The sequence below is a fragment of the Diabrotica undecimpunctata genome, unplaced genomic scaffold (genome assembly GCF_040954645.1).
Source record: "Diabrotica undecimpunctata isolate CICGRU unplaced genomic scaffold, icDiaUnde3 ctg00002087.1, whole genome shotgun sequence".
Taxonomy (NCBI): Eukaryota; Metazoa; Arthropoda; class Insecta; order Coleoptera; family Chrysomelidae; genus Diabrotica; species Diabrotica undecimpunctata.
This window is the reverse complement of record NW_027313145.1, coordinates 5,354-23,418: the sequence shown is the minus strand read 5'-3', so window position 1 is coordinate 23,418 and position 18,065 is coordinate 5,354. Positions and strand designations below refer to the sequence as shown.

The following is an 18,065-nucleotide window of genomic DNA, read 5'->3' as shown; positions in this document are numbered from 1 at the left end:
ACGCGCTATCTCAGAGTTGTTAATTTTAGTGTTGTGTTTAATAAATTAATTCCTCTGTAGGTTTCCGTGTCCGAGTAGTCTCCCTTTTTGAAGAGAGGTGTTGGGATGCTTGATCTGCCTGCTTGAGAAGTTCTCTTTTGTTCTATTATTTTTTAGATTAGTTTTTAGTAGTTCTTTGGTCAAATCTAGTCCTCCGTACTTAGAAGTTCGTTCGGTATTCTAGTCTCTCCTGGTTATTTTCTGTTATTTAATTTCCTTAATGCTCGCTTTACATCTTCCTCCTCAATATTTATATCGTCGCTTTTAGCAAATAGGGATCGAAAATAGTCTGCCCATGTTTGCTTGTGAATGTGTTTCATTGTTATTAGTTCGTTCATCTCTTTTCTTTGAACTCTGATCATTCACCATATTTCTTTTGTGTGTCCGTAGAAGTCGTGTTCTATCTGTTTTAAGAAAATCTGCCAGTGTTTCCTTTTTATTTGTCTAATTAAAGTATTCGTTTCATTTCTGATTCGTTTATAGTGGTTGTATATATGTGGTTATTGTGTTCTATATTGTAAAAAGGCTTTCTTTTTTGCTTCACATTTTATCTTTACTTCCTCTCTAAACCATGGTGTTTTCTTTTTTGATATGTTAATGTTTGTGTACTTTTCTCTCTCCAAGTGATTTTGTTGCTGCATTAAGTATGTTATTTTTTAAATTTTCCCAGCTTTCCTCGATGCTATCGTTTTTTAATATTTGATTCCCAGCAATCTTTCCTAATATTTTTTTTTCTGTATAAATGTTAAATGGATTCTGTATTTAGTCCTTCGGCGTTGATTTTTGTTTGTGTTGTCGCCGCTCTCTTAAGAGTGAAGTATTTCATGATGATTCTTATTTCACATAATACTAGGCTATGGTCGCTACCTACATGAGCTGTTGGGGCATCTTACGTCGATTATTTTTAATGGATACAGTATATCTCTGTTGGTTATAACGTAATCTATCATAGATCTTTGTCCACTGGTGTTATTGAATGTATATTTGTGTTGGTCTTTGTGGTTAAAAATTCGGTATTTGTGCAGAGGTTTATCATCAGTTCTCCACTTTCATTTTTACACTTCTCGTTATGTTTTTGCTTAGTTTCAGATATTAATTGATTGCTCATTCGAGCTAAAATCCCCCAATATCATCTTTTTCTCTGAGTTGAGTTTACTACTTGTTGTAATTCGTCATAAAACGATGCCCCTGTAGGTCTTTCTTCTCCATTCTTATTTTTGTTGTTACAATCCTTTCTGATATGTATTGACACTATTTGATGTGATTTTGATACCTTTTGTGTATTAGTGAGGCTACACCTTCTTTGGCCCTGCTTTCTTTTGCTACTCCACTATTTTTGATTGTCTTTTTCTTTCTTTCTTGTTTCCTGTAGAGTGCAAATGTGTATTTGTTTCTCTTCAGCACTTGGGATGTTTCTTGGTCCCTGGTCCTTGGTTGAATTGAGCGATCTGATATTCCATGTAGTAATTCTCACCAGAGTTTTGGATATTTTTCGCTCGTCCTTATTTCTCGTCGTGGTCGTCTTCATAGTATCAGTCCTGTTCCGAGGCTGTACATTATTTTTTTGGGCAATATTCGTTTTTAAGATTCACTTACTAATATATATTTACTAAATACTGATAATAGGAGCCAGAGATAAAAAAGAATCATGAAAAAATATTATGTTTGTGTATAAAGCTTATATAATATTGATGAAATTTACAGTCGATGAGTTCTAAAGCCAAGGTCTTTTATCTCTCTGTTCTTTTGTCGAATTGTCTCTTCTCTTAAGTTGAGGAGCATTTAAACGATTTAAAAACAATTTTATAAACTACAACTTTTTTTTAGGTTTGGAAGATAAATCAGCAGCACCAGCTGAGAACGAAAACAAAAACGAGAATACCTCTAGTCCCTTAGAGAATGTTAGTCTTACAACGCACGAGGAGGAAAATCCCGAAACTGATGACGACCCTCCTCTAAAGGAGGGGGAAAGAGTTCCGTTGCTAGGACCCAACGAAGATTCCAAGGATAATAAACCCGATACTCCAGCTAGCAAATCACTAGCGTTTAACTTAGACAATCCAGGAACTCAGCAAAGTGGTACTGAACTTGTGACTAAACCTGATAATACAATTAGCAAACCATCAACCGATATCCATTTAACAAGCCACCTATTGATGATCCAGCTAGCAAACCACCAACAGTGTTTAAGTTAGAAAATCCAGGAAACCAGCAAAATGGTACTGGACTTGTGAATAAAATAAAAAGCGTGGCTGAAAATTTTTTATCCAGTAGTGAAAGTAGCCGGCCCACCGAATATGATCCAGAATCTATAGGAGATGAAGAGTCGACCCCGTTGTTGTCGAGAACACCATTTAATAGACGGTTCTTGGATAGACTATGGATGGTGCTTTTCATAACGCTCATAGTATTAGCTGTTTCAATTGGTGCATTTTTATTAATCTGGTTAGGTCAAACACGTAAGTGATAATCATTTCACATCAATTTTTAATAATACAATAAAATTAATGTATCTGTTCCATATTCAAGGAAATGATTTTATACAAATAATAGTCGGAATTCAAAATATCTGATTATATATTTATTCTTCCTCTTTTAGTATCTTTATTATTAAGGAATATTACCTGTTTTTAGTGAACGTTTTCTTTTGAAATATTATAATTACACATCTTTCTGGACCAACCTATAAATCTCCTTGCAACTGATTACTTCCCTCAAGCTTTTTTAATTATTTTCTACTTTACTATTTTCTGATATATATATATATATATATATATATATATATATATATATATATATATATATATATATATATATATATATATAAATATTTATATATATACAGGGTGGTCCTTAAGTAATTGTACAAACAGAAACCGTAGATTCTGCACTTTAAAATATTACGATTTAAGCCAACTTGCTTTAATAGAATGTTGATATTAAGAAAGATACAGGGTGTTAAAGTGGAAATTTAAAGTTTTATTACAGTTGGATGCGTTTGAGTAGGATACATTATAATTTTATACTTACTTTAATGTAACTAATAGAGGGCGCTACATATGCCACGTGTGTGTCATAAATTTGCGCTTAACTTTTTCACTCTTTAAGCTAGCTCTATTTGTGTTAAAAAAAAAATATTAAAGATACATTATTTTTACAAAGAAAAGGTATACTAGTTAGTAACCTGAAAATTCAACCGTTTTCGAGATAAATGCATTTTATAAGTCAGCTGCACAATAGTTCTTAGTTTGATATTTGTGCGGTAAAGCACTGAATACCTGTAGATAAGCATAATTCATAGTTTATTCTTATTAAAACAACTCAAAGATGATAATGTAACATCACAAAATGCTTTGTTATGGGTGCTAAATGTCTTATTGGAGAAAATATATTTCATCTTCTTCTTTAGTTGCCGTATCCGTATTCAGACGTTGGCCGTCATCATGTTTACAATTTCTTTTTTCTATCGCTTCTTAAGTTTCTATAATGGCGTTGTATTACTTTTTGTCTATTGTAAAATGCTAAAAAACCCAAAATATGTGGTTTATGCAAGATGGTACACCACCACATTCTAGAGAGAAGGCAGTTAGAACATACTTAAATAAAACTTTTCTAAACGTTGAATTGGGTCGTGGTAGTCATATTCCTTGGCAATGTGGTGAGATATTGATATAATTATTTAATTCATAAAAAATCCGAAAAGAATACTTATTGTTGATTACGTAAATGGCTTACCAATTTTTATTAGAACCAATAGAAACTAGAGCACAGGTATTGAATAACACATGTGTGTCCTGTTTCATAATAGTTTTGCTACAAATCTAACCTGAACGACTCAGCATTTTTACAAAAACATCATCGTTGTCCTAATAACCGATATTATTATAAATATAGTAAACACACAGACAATTTAGTTTAGCATAATATTAGTTCGTTAGTAAATAATAATAGTCCATTTGTTCGAGATGTAATTATAGTTACTCGTAAGCTGTAACGTAATCATATAAATAAATAATGTCATCGATAGGTTATTCCGTATGTATATAAGTAACCAATGAACGAGATACATCACATTTTAATACATTATTTAACTTCTGCGACAAATAAGATGTAGTTCCATAATATACCATAAGATTTGGATAAGTATCCAAAATAATATATTCATCCATTATACATTATAGCCACCATGTAGCCCCGAATTTAATCCGCTTGATTTTGGTGTATGGAGCGCATTCAAACAACGTGTCTATAAGAATCACATAAATATTCGCAACCAACTATGGGAAGAAATAAATACTGCAGCAGTTTCTTTAGAACCAATAATGCTATTTAATATGAGACGATCTTTTGTGGAATATATTGACAAATGAATTAAAGAAAATGGTGGACATATCGGACATTTACTTTGCCAAAAAGTTATGTTATTTAGTTTAACTATTCTTAATTTGGTTTGTAAACCAAAATGTTTTGATTATGACTTTAATGTAACATAAAACGTAAAATGTTTGATGTAAAATCATATTATTCTGTTATTTTGTCAAAACCTATTATTAATTATCCTGCTGATATACTCTGAGATAGCGCGATTTCTTTAACTATTAACTTTAGTTAAAGGTATTTTATACCAACATTCAGAAGTATTAATGTTTTTGTCTATTTTTTCTTCGTTGCCTGGAGTAATTGCTTTAGATCAGAATTATGCAGCTGATTTTTAAAATGCGATTATCTCGAAAAATGTTGAGTTTATCTCGAAAAAAGTTATTAACAGGTATACATTTTTTTTGTTAAAATAATGTATCTTTAATATTTTTTATCTCAAATACAGGTAACTTAAAAAGCAAAAAAGTTAAGTGCAAATTTATACCACATATATGGCATAAGTGGCGCCCTCTATCAGTTACATCAAAGTGTGCATCAAATTATAATTTTTCGTATTTAAAAGTACCTATTTGTAAATTTTCATACATAAATGTTTACAAACATAAAAGTTATAGCGAAAAATAAAATTTTAATTTTACATTTTAACACCCTGTATCTTTCTTAATATCAATATTTTATTAAAGCAATTTGGCTTAAATCGTAATATTTTAGAATGTAGAATCTACTGTTTCTTTGTGTACAATTACTTAAGGACCACCCTGTATATGATTTTTATTTAATATTTTTCTTTCTTAGGCTATTTTATGTTATCTTTCTACGGTGTACTTCTAGATAGGCTGCATTACAAGTTTCTATACATGCATTCTATACATGCATTTTTTTGTCTATCTTCAGTTTGTCTGTTTCTTTATTGTATCGTTAAACCCTCACTGCATGATTTTTGGTCTTTTTTATGGAAAAAATTTATGAATAAAAATTTGCTATCAAAAGTATGTTAAAAATATTTGAAATATTCCCTCACCGTTAGTTTTTCTTTTAATTCTAGTTTTTTTTTTATTTTTGCTATTTATGGCACAATATGCACTAATAATCCAGTCGCCAGAGATTTGACCTCTAAAAATCATACGAACAAGCTGAATTTTCCTGATGTCAATTTTGAGACACCCCAAAATGTTTATTACCACTTTTTCCAGCAAAATTCAGCTTCCTTGTATGATTTTTAGAGATTAAGTGGCATTTTCGTCTCTGACGGCTTGGGGTATAAAAGTACATTAAAAAATTACAATTTAATCTAGCCAAATTCAAACTTAATAATATTTATTAAAGCTTACTTGGTATGAAACTTTGTAAAAACAAAGTATATTTTTGTTAAGCAATGGACTGTTTAGAATAAGGATCAGTACATTTGATCGTTATTAGCTCGCACCCTACGACTTCGTAGAAGTTTCACCAAAGGCCATAGTAGACTTTATTAAAAAAGCTAAGATGAAAGAACAACTTTAACCTAGGAATAAGCCACAATGTACCTGTTAGGTCAACGTGGAAGGTTGTTGACGTTGTAGATTGATGTTGTGAACAAAGTTTCTAAATTTATTGTTGCTTTTTCGGCACAGTATCATCCATACATTCACAATCATCAAATTGATAATATAAGAAAATAGATGTAATCCGTCGACACCACTTTCTTGAAAAACATCCCATGCGACCATTTTTATAGCGGAGTCTCAACTTGTTACCCAGTACCGTTACTATAAAATTACGATATACAGTGTGTAAAAGCCAAATGGAATAAATTTATTATTTAGGTTATTTATTTAGTTTAGGTTAACAAGATAAAATAAATTAAAATCATGTGGTTACCGAAATTCGCTACAATACAATCAAAAACTAAAATGTAATGCAAAACGTAATAAAATGTAGAACACGAAAAAGAACTATGAATTTTAATGAAGTAGATGTTCAAAATGTTCACCGCGAACGTCTTGGCAACATCCTAATCTCAAATAAAACTGTCTTCTAAGATTATTTAACATAACAGGCGTGATCGACCTAATCGCAAGCGTTATTCGTTTTTTTAAGTCATTTAAATCAGAAGGTTTAGTTTTGTACACATGGCTCTTCACATATCCCCATAAAAAGAAATCTAATAATGTAAGATCAGGTAATCGCGCTGGCCATTTAATCGATCCTCGCCTCCCTATCCATCGATTGGGAAATATTGTATCGAGGTACTGCCGGACATTAAGTTGGTAATGTGGTGGTGCTCCATCCTGCTGAAACCATATCGTATTTGCTGGAACTTGAGGGTTTCCTGGATCAGGATATAAATTTGCCAACGTTGGAATGACATCATTTTGAAGTAGTGCCAAATAATTGTTGCCATTCAAGATGCCCTCAATGAAAAAGGGACCAATGATATTGTTTCATCAATCCCTGCCCAAACATTAACCTTTTGAGGGTATTGAGTGTGTTCTTCTCTCATCCAGTGAGGATTTTCCGTGGCCCAGTAGCGGCAATTTTGCCGATTAGCATGACCGTTAAGTGAAAAAGTACACTCATCAGAAAACATAACGTCTTCTAATTGGATAATATTGTTATACAACATGTCCATCATTTTCTCACAAAAAAAAGTTCTCCTATCAAAATCGTCTTCCATGAGCTCCTGAGTAGGTATCATCTTATAGGGATGCAATTTATTTTCTTTTAATATGTTTACTATCGATGTATGGCTAGCATTGAATGTACTGTCTACTCGATGTATGTGGATTTTCCTGAAACTCAAGCAACACATCTAATTTGAGTTCATCACTCAGTGCATTGGCAGCTGCTTTTTTTATCTGCCTTACATGACCAAACTTGCGAAACTGCTTCTTTATTTTACTTATTGTTCCTTGGGATATAGGCGGTAAATTAGGAAATTTCTCATGAAATAGGCGAGTTACTTCCTGTTGTGTTTGGGTGTTATCTCCGTAACCAATCATTTGTAAAACTGTTATTTTATGCATTTCCGTTAATCTAACCATTTTTCAGAATTGAATTGAACGACCTTTTTACTTAAATTAAAACACTGACAACTTAAATAAAACAATTTACTAATGCGTGTTAAAATAACGTTGCCACGGAAATTCTTTAAAGTTTTTTAATGGTTACCATCTAAAAACCACATTGCTATGGTTTTTGTTTACTTTCTCATTATCAAGACCTAAAGGGAAATAAGTTTTGAGTATATTTTAGCGAATTTCGGTAAACACATGATTTTAATTTATTTTATCTTAATTAATCTTAATAAACTTAAAAGCGACAACATTTTTGAATGGAGAATGAAAAGACCTTTCAAACGATATATCACAAGCCTATACTTCCTATTTTAAAAATTGGGGGTTGTACCTGTCATTCTAAGGGGGTTGAAGGTAGGGGTTGCATTTTTACGTTAAAGAATGTTAAGTTATAATTTAAATTTGACGCGTTTCGGGATTTTTTATAAATATGTACAGTATCCTAAATAATGAATTTATTCCATTTGGCTTTTACACACTGTATAAAATACGAAAAAATGACGATTCACTTATGCATGACAAAGAAGAATTCTTTAAACAACTTAAAGAAATTTAAGATAATTTAAGCTAAAAAAACTTAAAATACTAGATAACTAATAATACTTGGGGATTTAAACAGCTGAACTAAAAGAAAACAGAGGAATAACGTATGTAGTTAGGTTTTTTGGTGAAAACATCATCAATGACAGCGGGCAAAAGCTAATCACAGTATGTGAACAACACGAATTAAACAAAACTACTATATAAATACAGACTAAAAAAGAAACTCAAAAAAGGTGATTTCAGAGATTTCATCAATGTTAAAAAATACTATAAATGGATCAAATTATGCATCAAATTATCCATACATCAGCAAAAGATGCTTTACTCTGAGATAGCGCGTAAGACTAAAACCATACTGGTCGGATGAATAAATAGAAAAGGATATTGAAGAAAAGAGGAAAAAATACCAACAATACCTAAGTTCTCAGGACGACAATGATAAAGTAGCATATAAAAAAGCATAGACCAGAGTACGAAGGAAAATACGCTAGAAAAAAAATAATTAACCTAAGGAGAGAAATTGCGGCAAAATGAATTCATGTCTTGGAGATCGCAGCAGTATAGAAAGCTGGAAACTTAATAAATCAAAACGATGTAATAATAAAAAGGAAATTATACCAATAAAATTAATTGACACCTCTACCAGATGGAACTCCGGACATTAGTATCGTTTTTTGTTCAACAGTGTTACATTCATCAGAGCATTTCCACTCACTTATTATCAGTTAGGCACACTCATCGCCCTCTAACTTGGTACACTAGGCATGACAAGAAGCACTAAGGCGCAGAGGATGCTCACCAACCAGATAGACATATAGATAGATTTGAAGCGTGTTAATACGAGGCATGTTTTTTAAGTAAGTACCGTTTTGCGATTCCGCCGCCGCAGCGCTACGGTCGGCGTTCCGCGCATGAGCGCTGGTTACCTACATCTTTTGTCTACGCACTGACGACATTACAGTCTGATTCTTCATTGTATACTTGTTTACTCCAGTGTTTAAGATGCCTCCAACAATCGTGAGTCACGCTGATTGTGAAGTACGGGCTGTTATACGATTTCTTAGTGTTAAAGGCGTAAAACCGATCGATATTCATCGTGAGATCGTTGAAGTTTACGGACAAAACATTATGAGTGATGAAATGGTAAGGAAATGGGTGAGATCATTTAAAGATGGCCGCACAAATGTGCATGATGAAGAACGGAGTGGGCGTCCTTCGGTCGTTAATGAAAATTTGGTGCAGAAAGTGGACGAAAGGGTGAGAGAAAACAGACGCTTTACAATGTCATCATTGTCCGACTGCTTTCCTCAGTATTCTCGTAGTGTTTTATATCGCATTATTACCGAGAACTTGAATTACCGAAAATTCTGTTCACGTTGGGTTCCAAAAATGTTGACGGATTTGCACAAAACCCAACGTTTAGGCAGTGCATTGACTTTCCTTGAACGGTACCACAGTGAAGGTGAAGATTTTTTAGACCAAATTGTTACTGGTAACGAAACGTGGGTGGCCTACGTCACACCAGAATCGAAACAACAATCCATGGAATGGCGACATTCATCATCACCCAAAAGAGTGAAGTTTAAGCAAACAATTTCTGCCCGGAAAATCATGTGGACAGTTTTTTGGGACAGAAAAGGAGTATTGCTAGTGGAGTTTCTGCCTCGTAATGAGACAATCAATGCAGCGTCTTATTGTAAGACATTGAAAAATCTGCGTCGTGCAATCCAGAACAAAAGACGTGGCAAGTTGAGTAAGGGTATCGTTTTGCTGCATGACATTGCCCGTCCACATGTTGCTAATCATACCAAAGATCTCATCAAATCATTTAAATGGGAAACTCTAGATGATCCTCCATACAGCCCTGATCTGGCGCCCAGCGACTACCATTTGTTCCAGCACTTGAAGAAACACCTGGGCGGTCAGCGTCTTCAAGACGATAACGAAGTCAAAACATTTGTGATGCAGTGGTTAACAAGTCAGGCGGCAGAATTTTATCAGGAGGGTATTCAAAAACTGGTGCCACGTTATGACAAGTGCCTCAATATTCACGGAAATTATGTAGAAAAGTAGATTAAGGTACAGGCTTTCATGTAAAAATAAAATTATTGCCATATCTTTGCACGTCTTTTTTAATTCCAAAACGGTACTTACTTAAAAAACACGCCTCGTAGTAACTGAATACAATCTGCACAAGACATAAACAGATGTAAAAAGCTGATGAAGACGTAATTCCAGCAGTGGATGCTTACAGGTTTATGATAATACTTATTTAGGATTTATTTTTACTTAAAATATATTGGTCAAAAGCGTCAGTATTTACATAGAATTATTGGATAAAACGGACATAGCGGACAGTTAAAATTATTAGCAGTTAAATCAGATTATCTGAAATAATTCGTATAAAATTTTATAAAATTATTTGCTAAGACAGTGACACCTGTATTTTTCTCGATTTTGCTGCCTTCTGCATCATCTTAATTTTAACTGCCAATAGTATAAGATTAATTCCTATTTTACGTTGGTAGTTCAACTTTTTTAGTTTATCTGTTTAATTTCCCAATTTAAAAACCGTCTTTGTATCAGATATCAAAATTGTATCGTAAATAATATAAGAAATGAACTTCCTTTTTAAATATATGCGATTTTCTGTTAAAACATAAATACAGTTGAAATTAATCAGTATAATATTTTTTTTAGAATCTGAAAATGGTTATTTTAATTATATTCTCAAAAACCAGTGGATTACTCTTGAAGCCGGATATGAATCTCCAACTCACATGAAAAAATTAAAACTTCCTGCCCATAACGTATTTTTCATCGAGCTCAGTTCTATGGATAAAACAATCTGCCATGATGCATCATCTAACGAAAATTGCGTAAAGCTTCTTCGGAAGAACCAAATGAAAGATAGGCACGAACCGGATATTTTGTTTAATTTTATCGTGGACCAAGACGGAACTATTTACGAAGGGCGAAGCTGGGATCGCTGTACTTGTAAAGCAAGTTTTACAGACGAAGATCTAACAATTGCCTTTTTAAGTAAGTATTTATAACAAATTGCAAAATTAAATATATTCATAACTATAATTTCAAAGATATTCACAATATATATTTATGTTTATCATTATTACCAAGCAGAAGAAATTACGACGTGAATGAATTACTTGTAGATTGAAACTAAATAAATCGTTTGACCTAATAAACTCTTGCACATTGCGACCTAAAAGATATTTAAATATACTCCACACTTCTGCTTGCGGATTTAGGGTAGGTTTTAGCGGTTTTTGGGTCGAAGTATTCCTTTAAAAGGTAGCTAAATCTTTTTATGACTACAATTATCATGCTCTTGGCTGTATCTTTGTTAAACCTTGCTCATCTTCATTCATGGGACAAGTATGGACATTCTTTAATGTCCATTCTTATTCCAACGAGAGGCTAGTTAATGGACTGATACAACCAGAAAAGTTTTGCCGGGTGTTTCAGTGGCCAGGATCGAGCATTAAGAACTCCACCACCACGACAATTCGACTGCTCTCCGAGGGGAAGTTATTACAGATAAGAGTATTATTCTGAAGCTGTATTCTTGTGGTATAATGCAATTTACTATTTTTGTTGGGAATAAGCCACGATTTTCGTTCTCAAAATACAAAACATTAATAAATTAAACAAATTTTGTTTTTGTTGCTTGGTATAAAAATCTTCTAATTTAATTTTATCTGACTCATTCATATTGATAATTCAGACATATATTATACATTTTAAAATGGATGACTTTAAAATAATATTGCCAATATTTTTGAGTTGCGTTCCTGGAACGACTTTATTATAAGAGTTCATTGCATTAAAAGCACAGAGTTATAAAACATTAGTGCGAAGTATTATGACATATGGGGCTGAAAATTATATCATAAACAAGAAAAACAGCAGTAAGATAGTAGCAACAGAGATGAAATGCCTGCGAAGATGCTGCGTGAGTAACAAGAATGGATAGGAGAAGTAAGGACGAAATAAAGCAAAGAACATCAATAGAAACAGACATATTAACATATATAGAACAAAAAAGACCAAAGTGGTATGGACATGTAACAAGAACTAGCGACATCAGATGGATAAAGAGAATAACCGAATGAAGTCCCATAGGAAGGAGGAGAAGAGGACGACCCCGAAAATCCTGGAGGAACGAAATAGACGACGCCATGAGTAAGAGAGGCCTAAACGATGGAGAATGGGACAACAGAGAGAGATGGAAACGGTTGAGCGAGGGAAGGCAGTGAATACTGTAGAATCCCTGAATATATATCATTGTATTACATGAAATCAACTTTAACTTAAGAATGTATCATAGCAAAAAAATCATAACCACATGCAATGATGACAGTAAAACTCTCCTGTTAGTGATCCCATAATACTGTCCGGATATGGTAAGTATTTGTTCCTTGTCTTTATTTTACTCTCAATATCAATACCAAACTCTGATTTTATATGTATGTTATTTTAAAACATTAATGATGTATCCTCGATATATTATTGACTAACTAATAGTGGTATTTTCTTCCTGTTAATTTTCTCTTAACATATACGGGTAACAACATCATCCTACCTACTGCATTCTGCCGAAAAGTTTGCCACACAACTGGATTCATTTAACATAATTAGAGCCGTTTTTTTAATTTTTTTTTTACCATTTGTTTCTTTCAGGACTATACTTGAGTCTTTTCACTATGTTCATTTTCCCATGCGTGTTTACATATTTGAGATCTATCAAATTCTCTATTTTTAATATAAGATTGATGTTCACTCATTCTAACATTTAATGGCCTTGATGTTTCACCTAAATAAAACTGATCGCATTCCCAAGGTATTTCATAAAAACACGTCTTTGTTCTTTTTTGTTCATTGTTAGACTTAGTTTTAGATAAAATAGATCTCAATGTGTTTATTGTTTTGAATGTTATTGAAATGTCATCTACTTTAAAAGGTATAATACATGTTTGAACTGTCAATGTGAATGAGTCAGATAAAATTAAATTATTAGACTAATGTTTTTACCATGTAACAAAAACAGCATTTGTTTAATTTATTTATGTTTTGTATTTTGAGAGCGATTTGCGAAGTGGAAATCAAAACGTCAAATAAATTTATTTTAAAATAAAATTGTGGCTTATTCTCAATAAAAATAGTAAACTACATTAAGATGCCACAATAAAATAGCTTCAGAACAATATATATTTAATATAATTAAAAACAATACTTTGGCACTTAATATCTACTTATTTAGTATAATTTTGTTTTAAGGCACAACATTTCATTAGGTTTAAAGATTTATGGTTTTAGGGCTTTAGACGTATTGGTAAGTAGTTGTGGCATTTGCAACTAACATGAGAAACAGACTGTACCTTTTAATTTGAGTTCAGACCTTATAGTTGATTTTATAACCAACGGAAAGTCTAGGGCGTAATGCGGTTTCGAAGACGCCCAGAGTTGCATGAGATTCGTATTATATTACACGAAACTGGGTCTCTAGCTAAACTTAGCTATCTTGGCTGCAAATCTCTGGGCAATAATGATTTTTAATGTTTTGATTGTATTCTATAGAGAGAAAGAGAGAGAGAGAGATAGAGAGAAAGAGACCAACATAACATAAATAAAAATAGTTTTTCTTGTCAATTGTTAATAGACCAATAGACAATGGCCATACCTACTCTGTCATATGGATGTGCAAACTAAATAATGACGTAAAAAAATAAGCAGGTATTAGTGCCGAATAGAAAACAAGGGTCCAAACCAGACATGGGTAAACTATTTAAGTGGAGGGCTACACAAAATCAAAACATTCTCTAGATGGGTCGAAAAAAAATTAATAAAATAAGTTTTTATTAGTGATAAACGTTATATTTTAATTTTACATTACACGTATCTCATGAGCATAAATGGTAAAAAAAATATTGAAAAAATAACATAAATAGATTATTCTTTAGCAAAGTATAAAGCGGTATGTGTCATATATGAAACTGAGACACAGCTCCTAAGAGTTTTTGATAATCTCGTAGAAACTTTAATGAGCTGATTCGCAGGAAAGAATCTAGGTGTTTCACAGTCGATCGGGTTTCTAATGCTGTTTTTGCAAAGCTTTGTAGTAAAAAACACCTGTCCACAAATGTAGGAAGATGTAAACATCGCAATTTTAATGCAGTCTTCTGAGCATGAGATTTCAAGTTTGGAAAACTTGATTTTGACAGGGCTTTTCAGAACTCAGTTCCCCATATGTTCCGAACATGGCCGAACAACACACGCATTAGACTCAACATCACCTGTCATCATGAAGTGCATGGTAATGAGATTGTGGTGGTGGGGGAACGCAGAAGTCCAAGAGGCAACAGAGGAAAACATTTAAAATACTGTTATATTTTTATTAATCTAATTTATTGTCTTTATTTATTATTAAAATGTTTTAACACTTAGTTTATTTAATCTTTATTTCCACTTATTCTAATTTATTACAGTCTTCTACACTTATTATAATTCACTAAAAAACACAATAATTTATATTACTTTATTATACAATTTATTCGATACAACATTTATTTTCGACTTCATATTCACAAACTAACTGTTATTCAAAAACTTTCGTCTTTATATATAAAGCACCGTTAATCTAGAATCTCGTCGAAGGATGTCGACCTTCCTGACCCTTGGCGAAAAGACTGGGAGGTCACGCCATACTGGTTTTTCAGCCGAGGGAGACCCGTGGATCTTCTTACTAGAAAATACTCGAATAAATAAGGATATTAGTAATAAATATATTTACAGTTTTGAGTCATATGATGCGTCATTATTTATCGTAACAATACATACCTATGTTGCATAATTTTTGATGTTACTCAAAATCAGGTGGGGACTTGATTGAATAGCCCAAAGGTCCGCACTTGGTCTGCGAGACATATTGCCTATGTCTGTCTAAACCATGGAATTATAATCTCTAATCCAGAGTTTCGATAACATCAGTTTTCGGAATTTTAATTATAAAATAAATTTTTATCATGTATTTAATAAATCATTATTTATTATATTTGGAAGATTAAATGAATTATGTTATTTTTATTTTTTCCCTTTTTTAGTTGACAATGATGCCATCAGAGAAGTTGTTCCAAGATACGTACTCAACTTTTTGAATCAAGCTACAATCGACCAGAAACTGGATCCATGTTATAGAAATTTTGTATATAACGGAACTATTCTGTATATAGTTTCAGATTACATCAAATCGCATCGAAATATTTGTTAGAGAAATATTCTCGAACTATCAACTAGACCGTCATTAGTCAATGTAAACCAAAAATAATTAGTGTTATTTGTTTTGTTACTAGAATATTTACATTTTTTTATTTTATAAGGACTGCTTTTGCTTTATGTTATTGATATTTATAGTAATTAAGTGTACTGATTTATTCTGTTATTTAAATATACAGAAGGGATAGTTATTTTCGTCCGACAACTTAATTAGTTGTGATGAGCTTAACCATTTCTAAAATACTGCGAATAGTCTAAACCTGAATAGGCTATTCAATTTATAACGTCAGGTGCTTTATTATAATCTAGTTACAAATATTTCTGACCCAACCGGTAAAAGGTCGCCCGAAACACATTTTATGTATAAAAAATGTTTTTTTCTAGTCGGTATTTGAGCCAATAAATTCATTAAATTGGTTAGTTTTCGTTTTTAGCTTTGTTGCCACTGCCTAAATTTTTTACTGGGAAGTGTAACTTTTTTGTACATTGTTATTTTAATTTATTTTCTGGCTTTTAAATTCGGTGTTTATTATTCGGTGTTTTCACATTTTCGAACCTCAAACTTTTGAACGGTGTTGAGAATTATTCTATATTATAGCTAACAGTACAAAATTTGCAAATATTTTACTGTTTTTAAAATCTTATATCTCTTATATTTAAAAATCCATTCGCTGAGTTTTTGTAAAAACAATCAAAGACTTCCTATAAATTTTATTTTAATCTTAGCTTTTATAATCGCACTGTCCTAAATTTTCGATTATCCTAATGCTGCATGTTATAATAGGTTTACTTACAGTAAACAGAATATTTTGTTTAACACGTTGAGTGCCATATATTATGATATCAACATGGTCTCGCACTTTTATGGTATTGTAGGCCCACATAAAGCCACTCTGGTCTCACCATTTATGCCAAAAATATTATAACGGCTTATGGGACCTTTTGATTTGTATGCATGATGACATCCAACTTGTCAAAACAAATTATCCAAATAATAAATCAACCTACAATAATCTTACAGGGTACACTTTCATGATTTAGAAATATTTCAATGAGTTAAGATAAGTCAATTGTTCATTGACCAGTCTATATACAGATCCATTTCGTTTTTCGTTTAGATACTTTCACTAACCGTTTTAAGATTAAAGCTTAAATTTAAATTAGTGTTACAGATCCTCTGAAATGGTCTTTTATCTCCCACTTCTTAACTTGATGTTAAGTAAAAATGGTGATGGAAATTATTACTTAGTGGATTGTTCTATTAATGAGCAACCATTATATATAAAATTCCGTTTTAGTAATGTTTTTTAATTTTAAATTATTGACAAGATCAATTAGGATTATATAATCATGATTCTACGATACAAGCAAGTTATGAGTTTTACTTTTCAGTTTGTTTGACTACTTCTTGTTTCTTCATTTATTATCTATTCTTATAATATATTTTCTTATTTTCTGACAAGTTAAACTGGTTTGTGTTAACGTGTAGCCGGATTTCCATATTTTTTGTGATCGGCATCGTATTTTTTTGGACACGTTAGAATTTAATTTGAGAATGCTGATTTTATTTAGTTTATCTTACAACTTATATTTTTGATCTTAACTTCTCTTAACTCACATCTGTTGCTTTTATTACTAAAAACAGTTGCACTTTTCATTAAAATAATTAATGAGTTCTTTTTATTGTAGAGTTTAGTGAAATAAATTAAATTAAAGTAAGCGTGATAATTATTGACAGGGCTATTAGTATCAAATATGGCTGAATGATCTCGTTGATCGATGCATTTCCCTGTGATGTGTTAGGTTATGTTTTAATAAAAATAGTGTTTTTAGAGGCTTAGTTTAAGTTTATTTACAAAATCAACTAATCAACCAACTTTTTTTATATATTATATTTGTGTTAATTATTTTTTTAATGTTCAAAAATAAGTGACATTCTATATAGAAAAAGAAACTTTATGCTTGTGTTTTATTTAATTACCCCTATAGTTACAATAAGAGATGGAAACAAGATCTAGGGCACAAATTATTGCTGGTTTAAATTCTCATTCTACAAATAAGCGCCTTACGCGCTTCATTATTAATTAAAAAACGATGGTTTAATAGCTATTTATGCACCAAGATGTTAAAAAGATTATGATGCCCGGCATACAAAGCAGCATAATTTTCCCGGCACCGACAAAATTTTCAATTTCTAATTTAAATAAGTGTCACCGTGCTTCGGAGGGCACGTAAAGCCGTCAACGAAAGTTGTCGTTAAGTCATGTTAGGGGCGCTTGCGCGACTTAAAAAGCCTAACACTAGATCTTAGCCAGAAGGTTACACTAACTTTACTTTTTTAAAGCAGCATCATCCAGCCAGGGAGCTTCTGGGAGGGATGGATATTGCTCGATGGGCGTAATCATTCGGTAACACCAGTGCTACATATAAGATTTTATTTTGCACTTCACATAATATAAAACCTAAAATTGAGAAGTTTTTACTTTTTATTTTCTGCACCTACAAAATATTTTGGCATATTTTGTATGTACCACTGGTGTTACTGGATGATTACGTTCACCAAGCAATATACATCCCTCGATTTAGAGGCCTTCTGGATAGATTATGTTGCTCTCCGGTCATTCTCGCCTCGATCTGCAGCCTGGAGGCGAGAATACAACCCAGACCTATGTTTTGTTTCTACAAATGAAAACAATCAACCACTGGCAGCTTCACGTACAGTACTCCCAGATTTTCCACGTAGCCAACATAGAC

General features: G+C 32.2%; 1 protein-coding gene across 1 annotated transcript; it reads left to right on the top strand.

Moving 5' to 3' along the window:
* Positions 1–1,869: 1,869 nt before the first annotated feature.
* LOC140431828 (peptidoglycan recognition protein 3-like) lies at positions 1,870–17,264 on the top strand. The gene is made up of 3 exons (XM_072519707.1): positions 1,870–2,498; positions 10,719–11,060; positions 15,140–17,264. Exons 1-3 carry the CDS (start codon positions 2,423–2,425, stop codon positions 15,304–15,306), a joined length of 585 nt encoding a protein of 194 aa, XP_072375808.1. The 5' UTR covers positions 1,870–2,422; the 3' UTR covers positions 15,307–17,264.
* Positions 17,265–18,065: the final 801 nt, after the last annotated feature.

Bases quoted from the DNA above. Each gene is read 5' to 3' on its own strand.
- LOC140431828 (XM_072519707.1), top strand. From the start codon at position 2,423: ATGGTGCTTTTCATAACGCTCATAGTATTAGCTGTTTCAATTGGTGCA. The intron at 2,499-10,718 runs GTAAGTGATAAT...TATTTTTTTTAG, and splicing joins AATCTGGTTAGGTCAAACAC to AATCTGAAAATGGTTATTTT. The intron at 11,061-15,139 runs GTAAGTATTTAT...TCCCTTTTTTAG, and splicing joins TCTAACAATTGCCTTTTTAA to TTGACAATGATGCCATCAGA.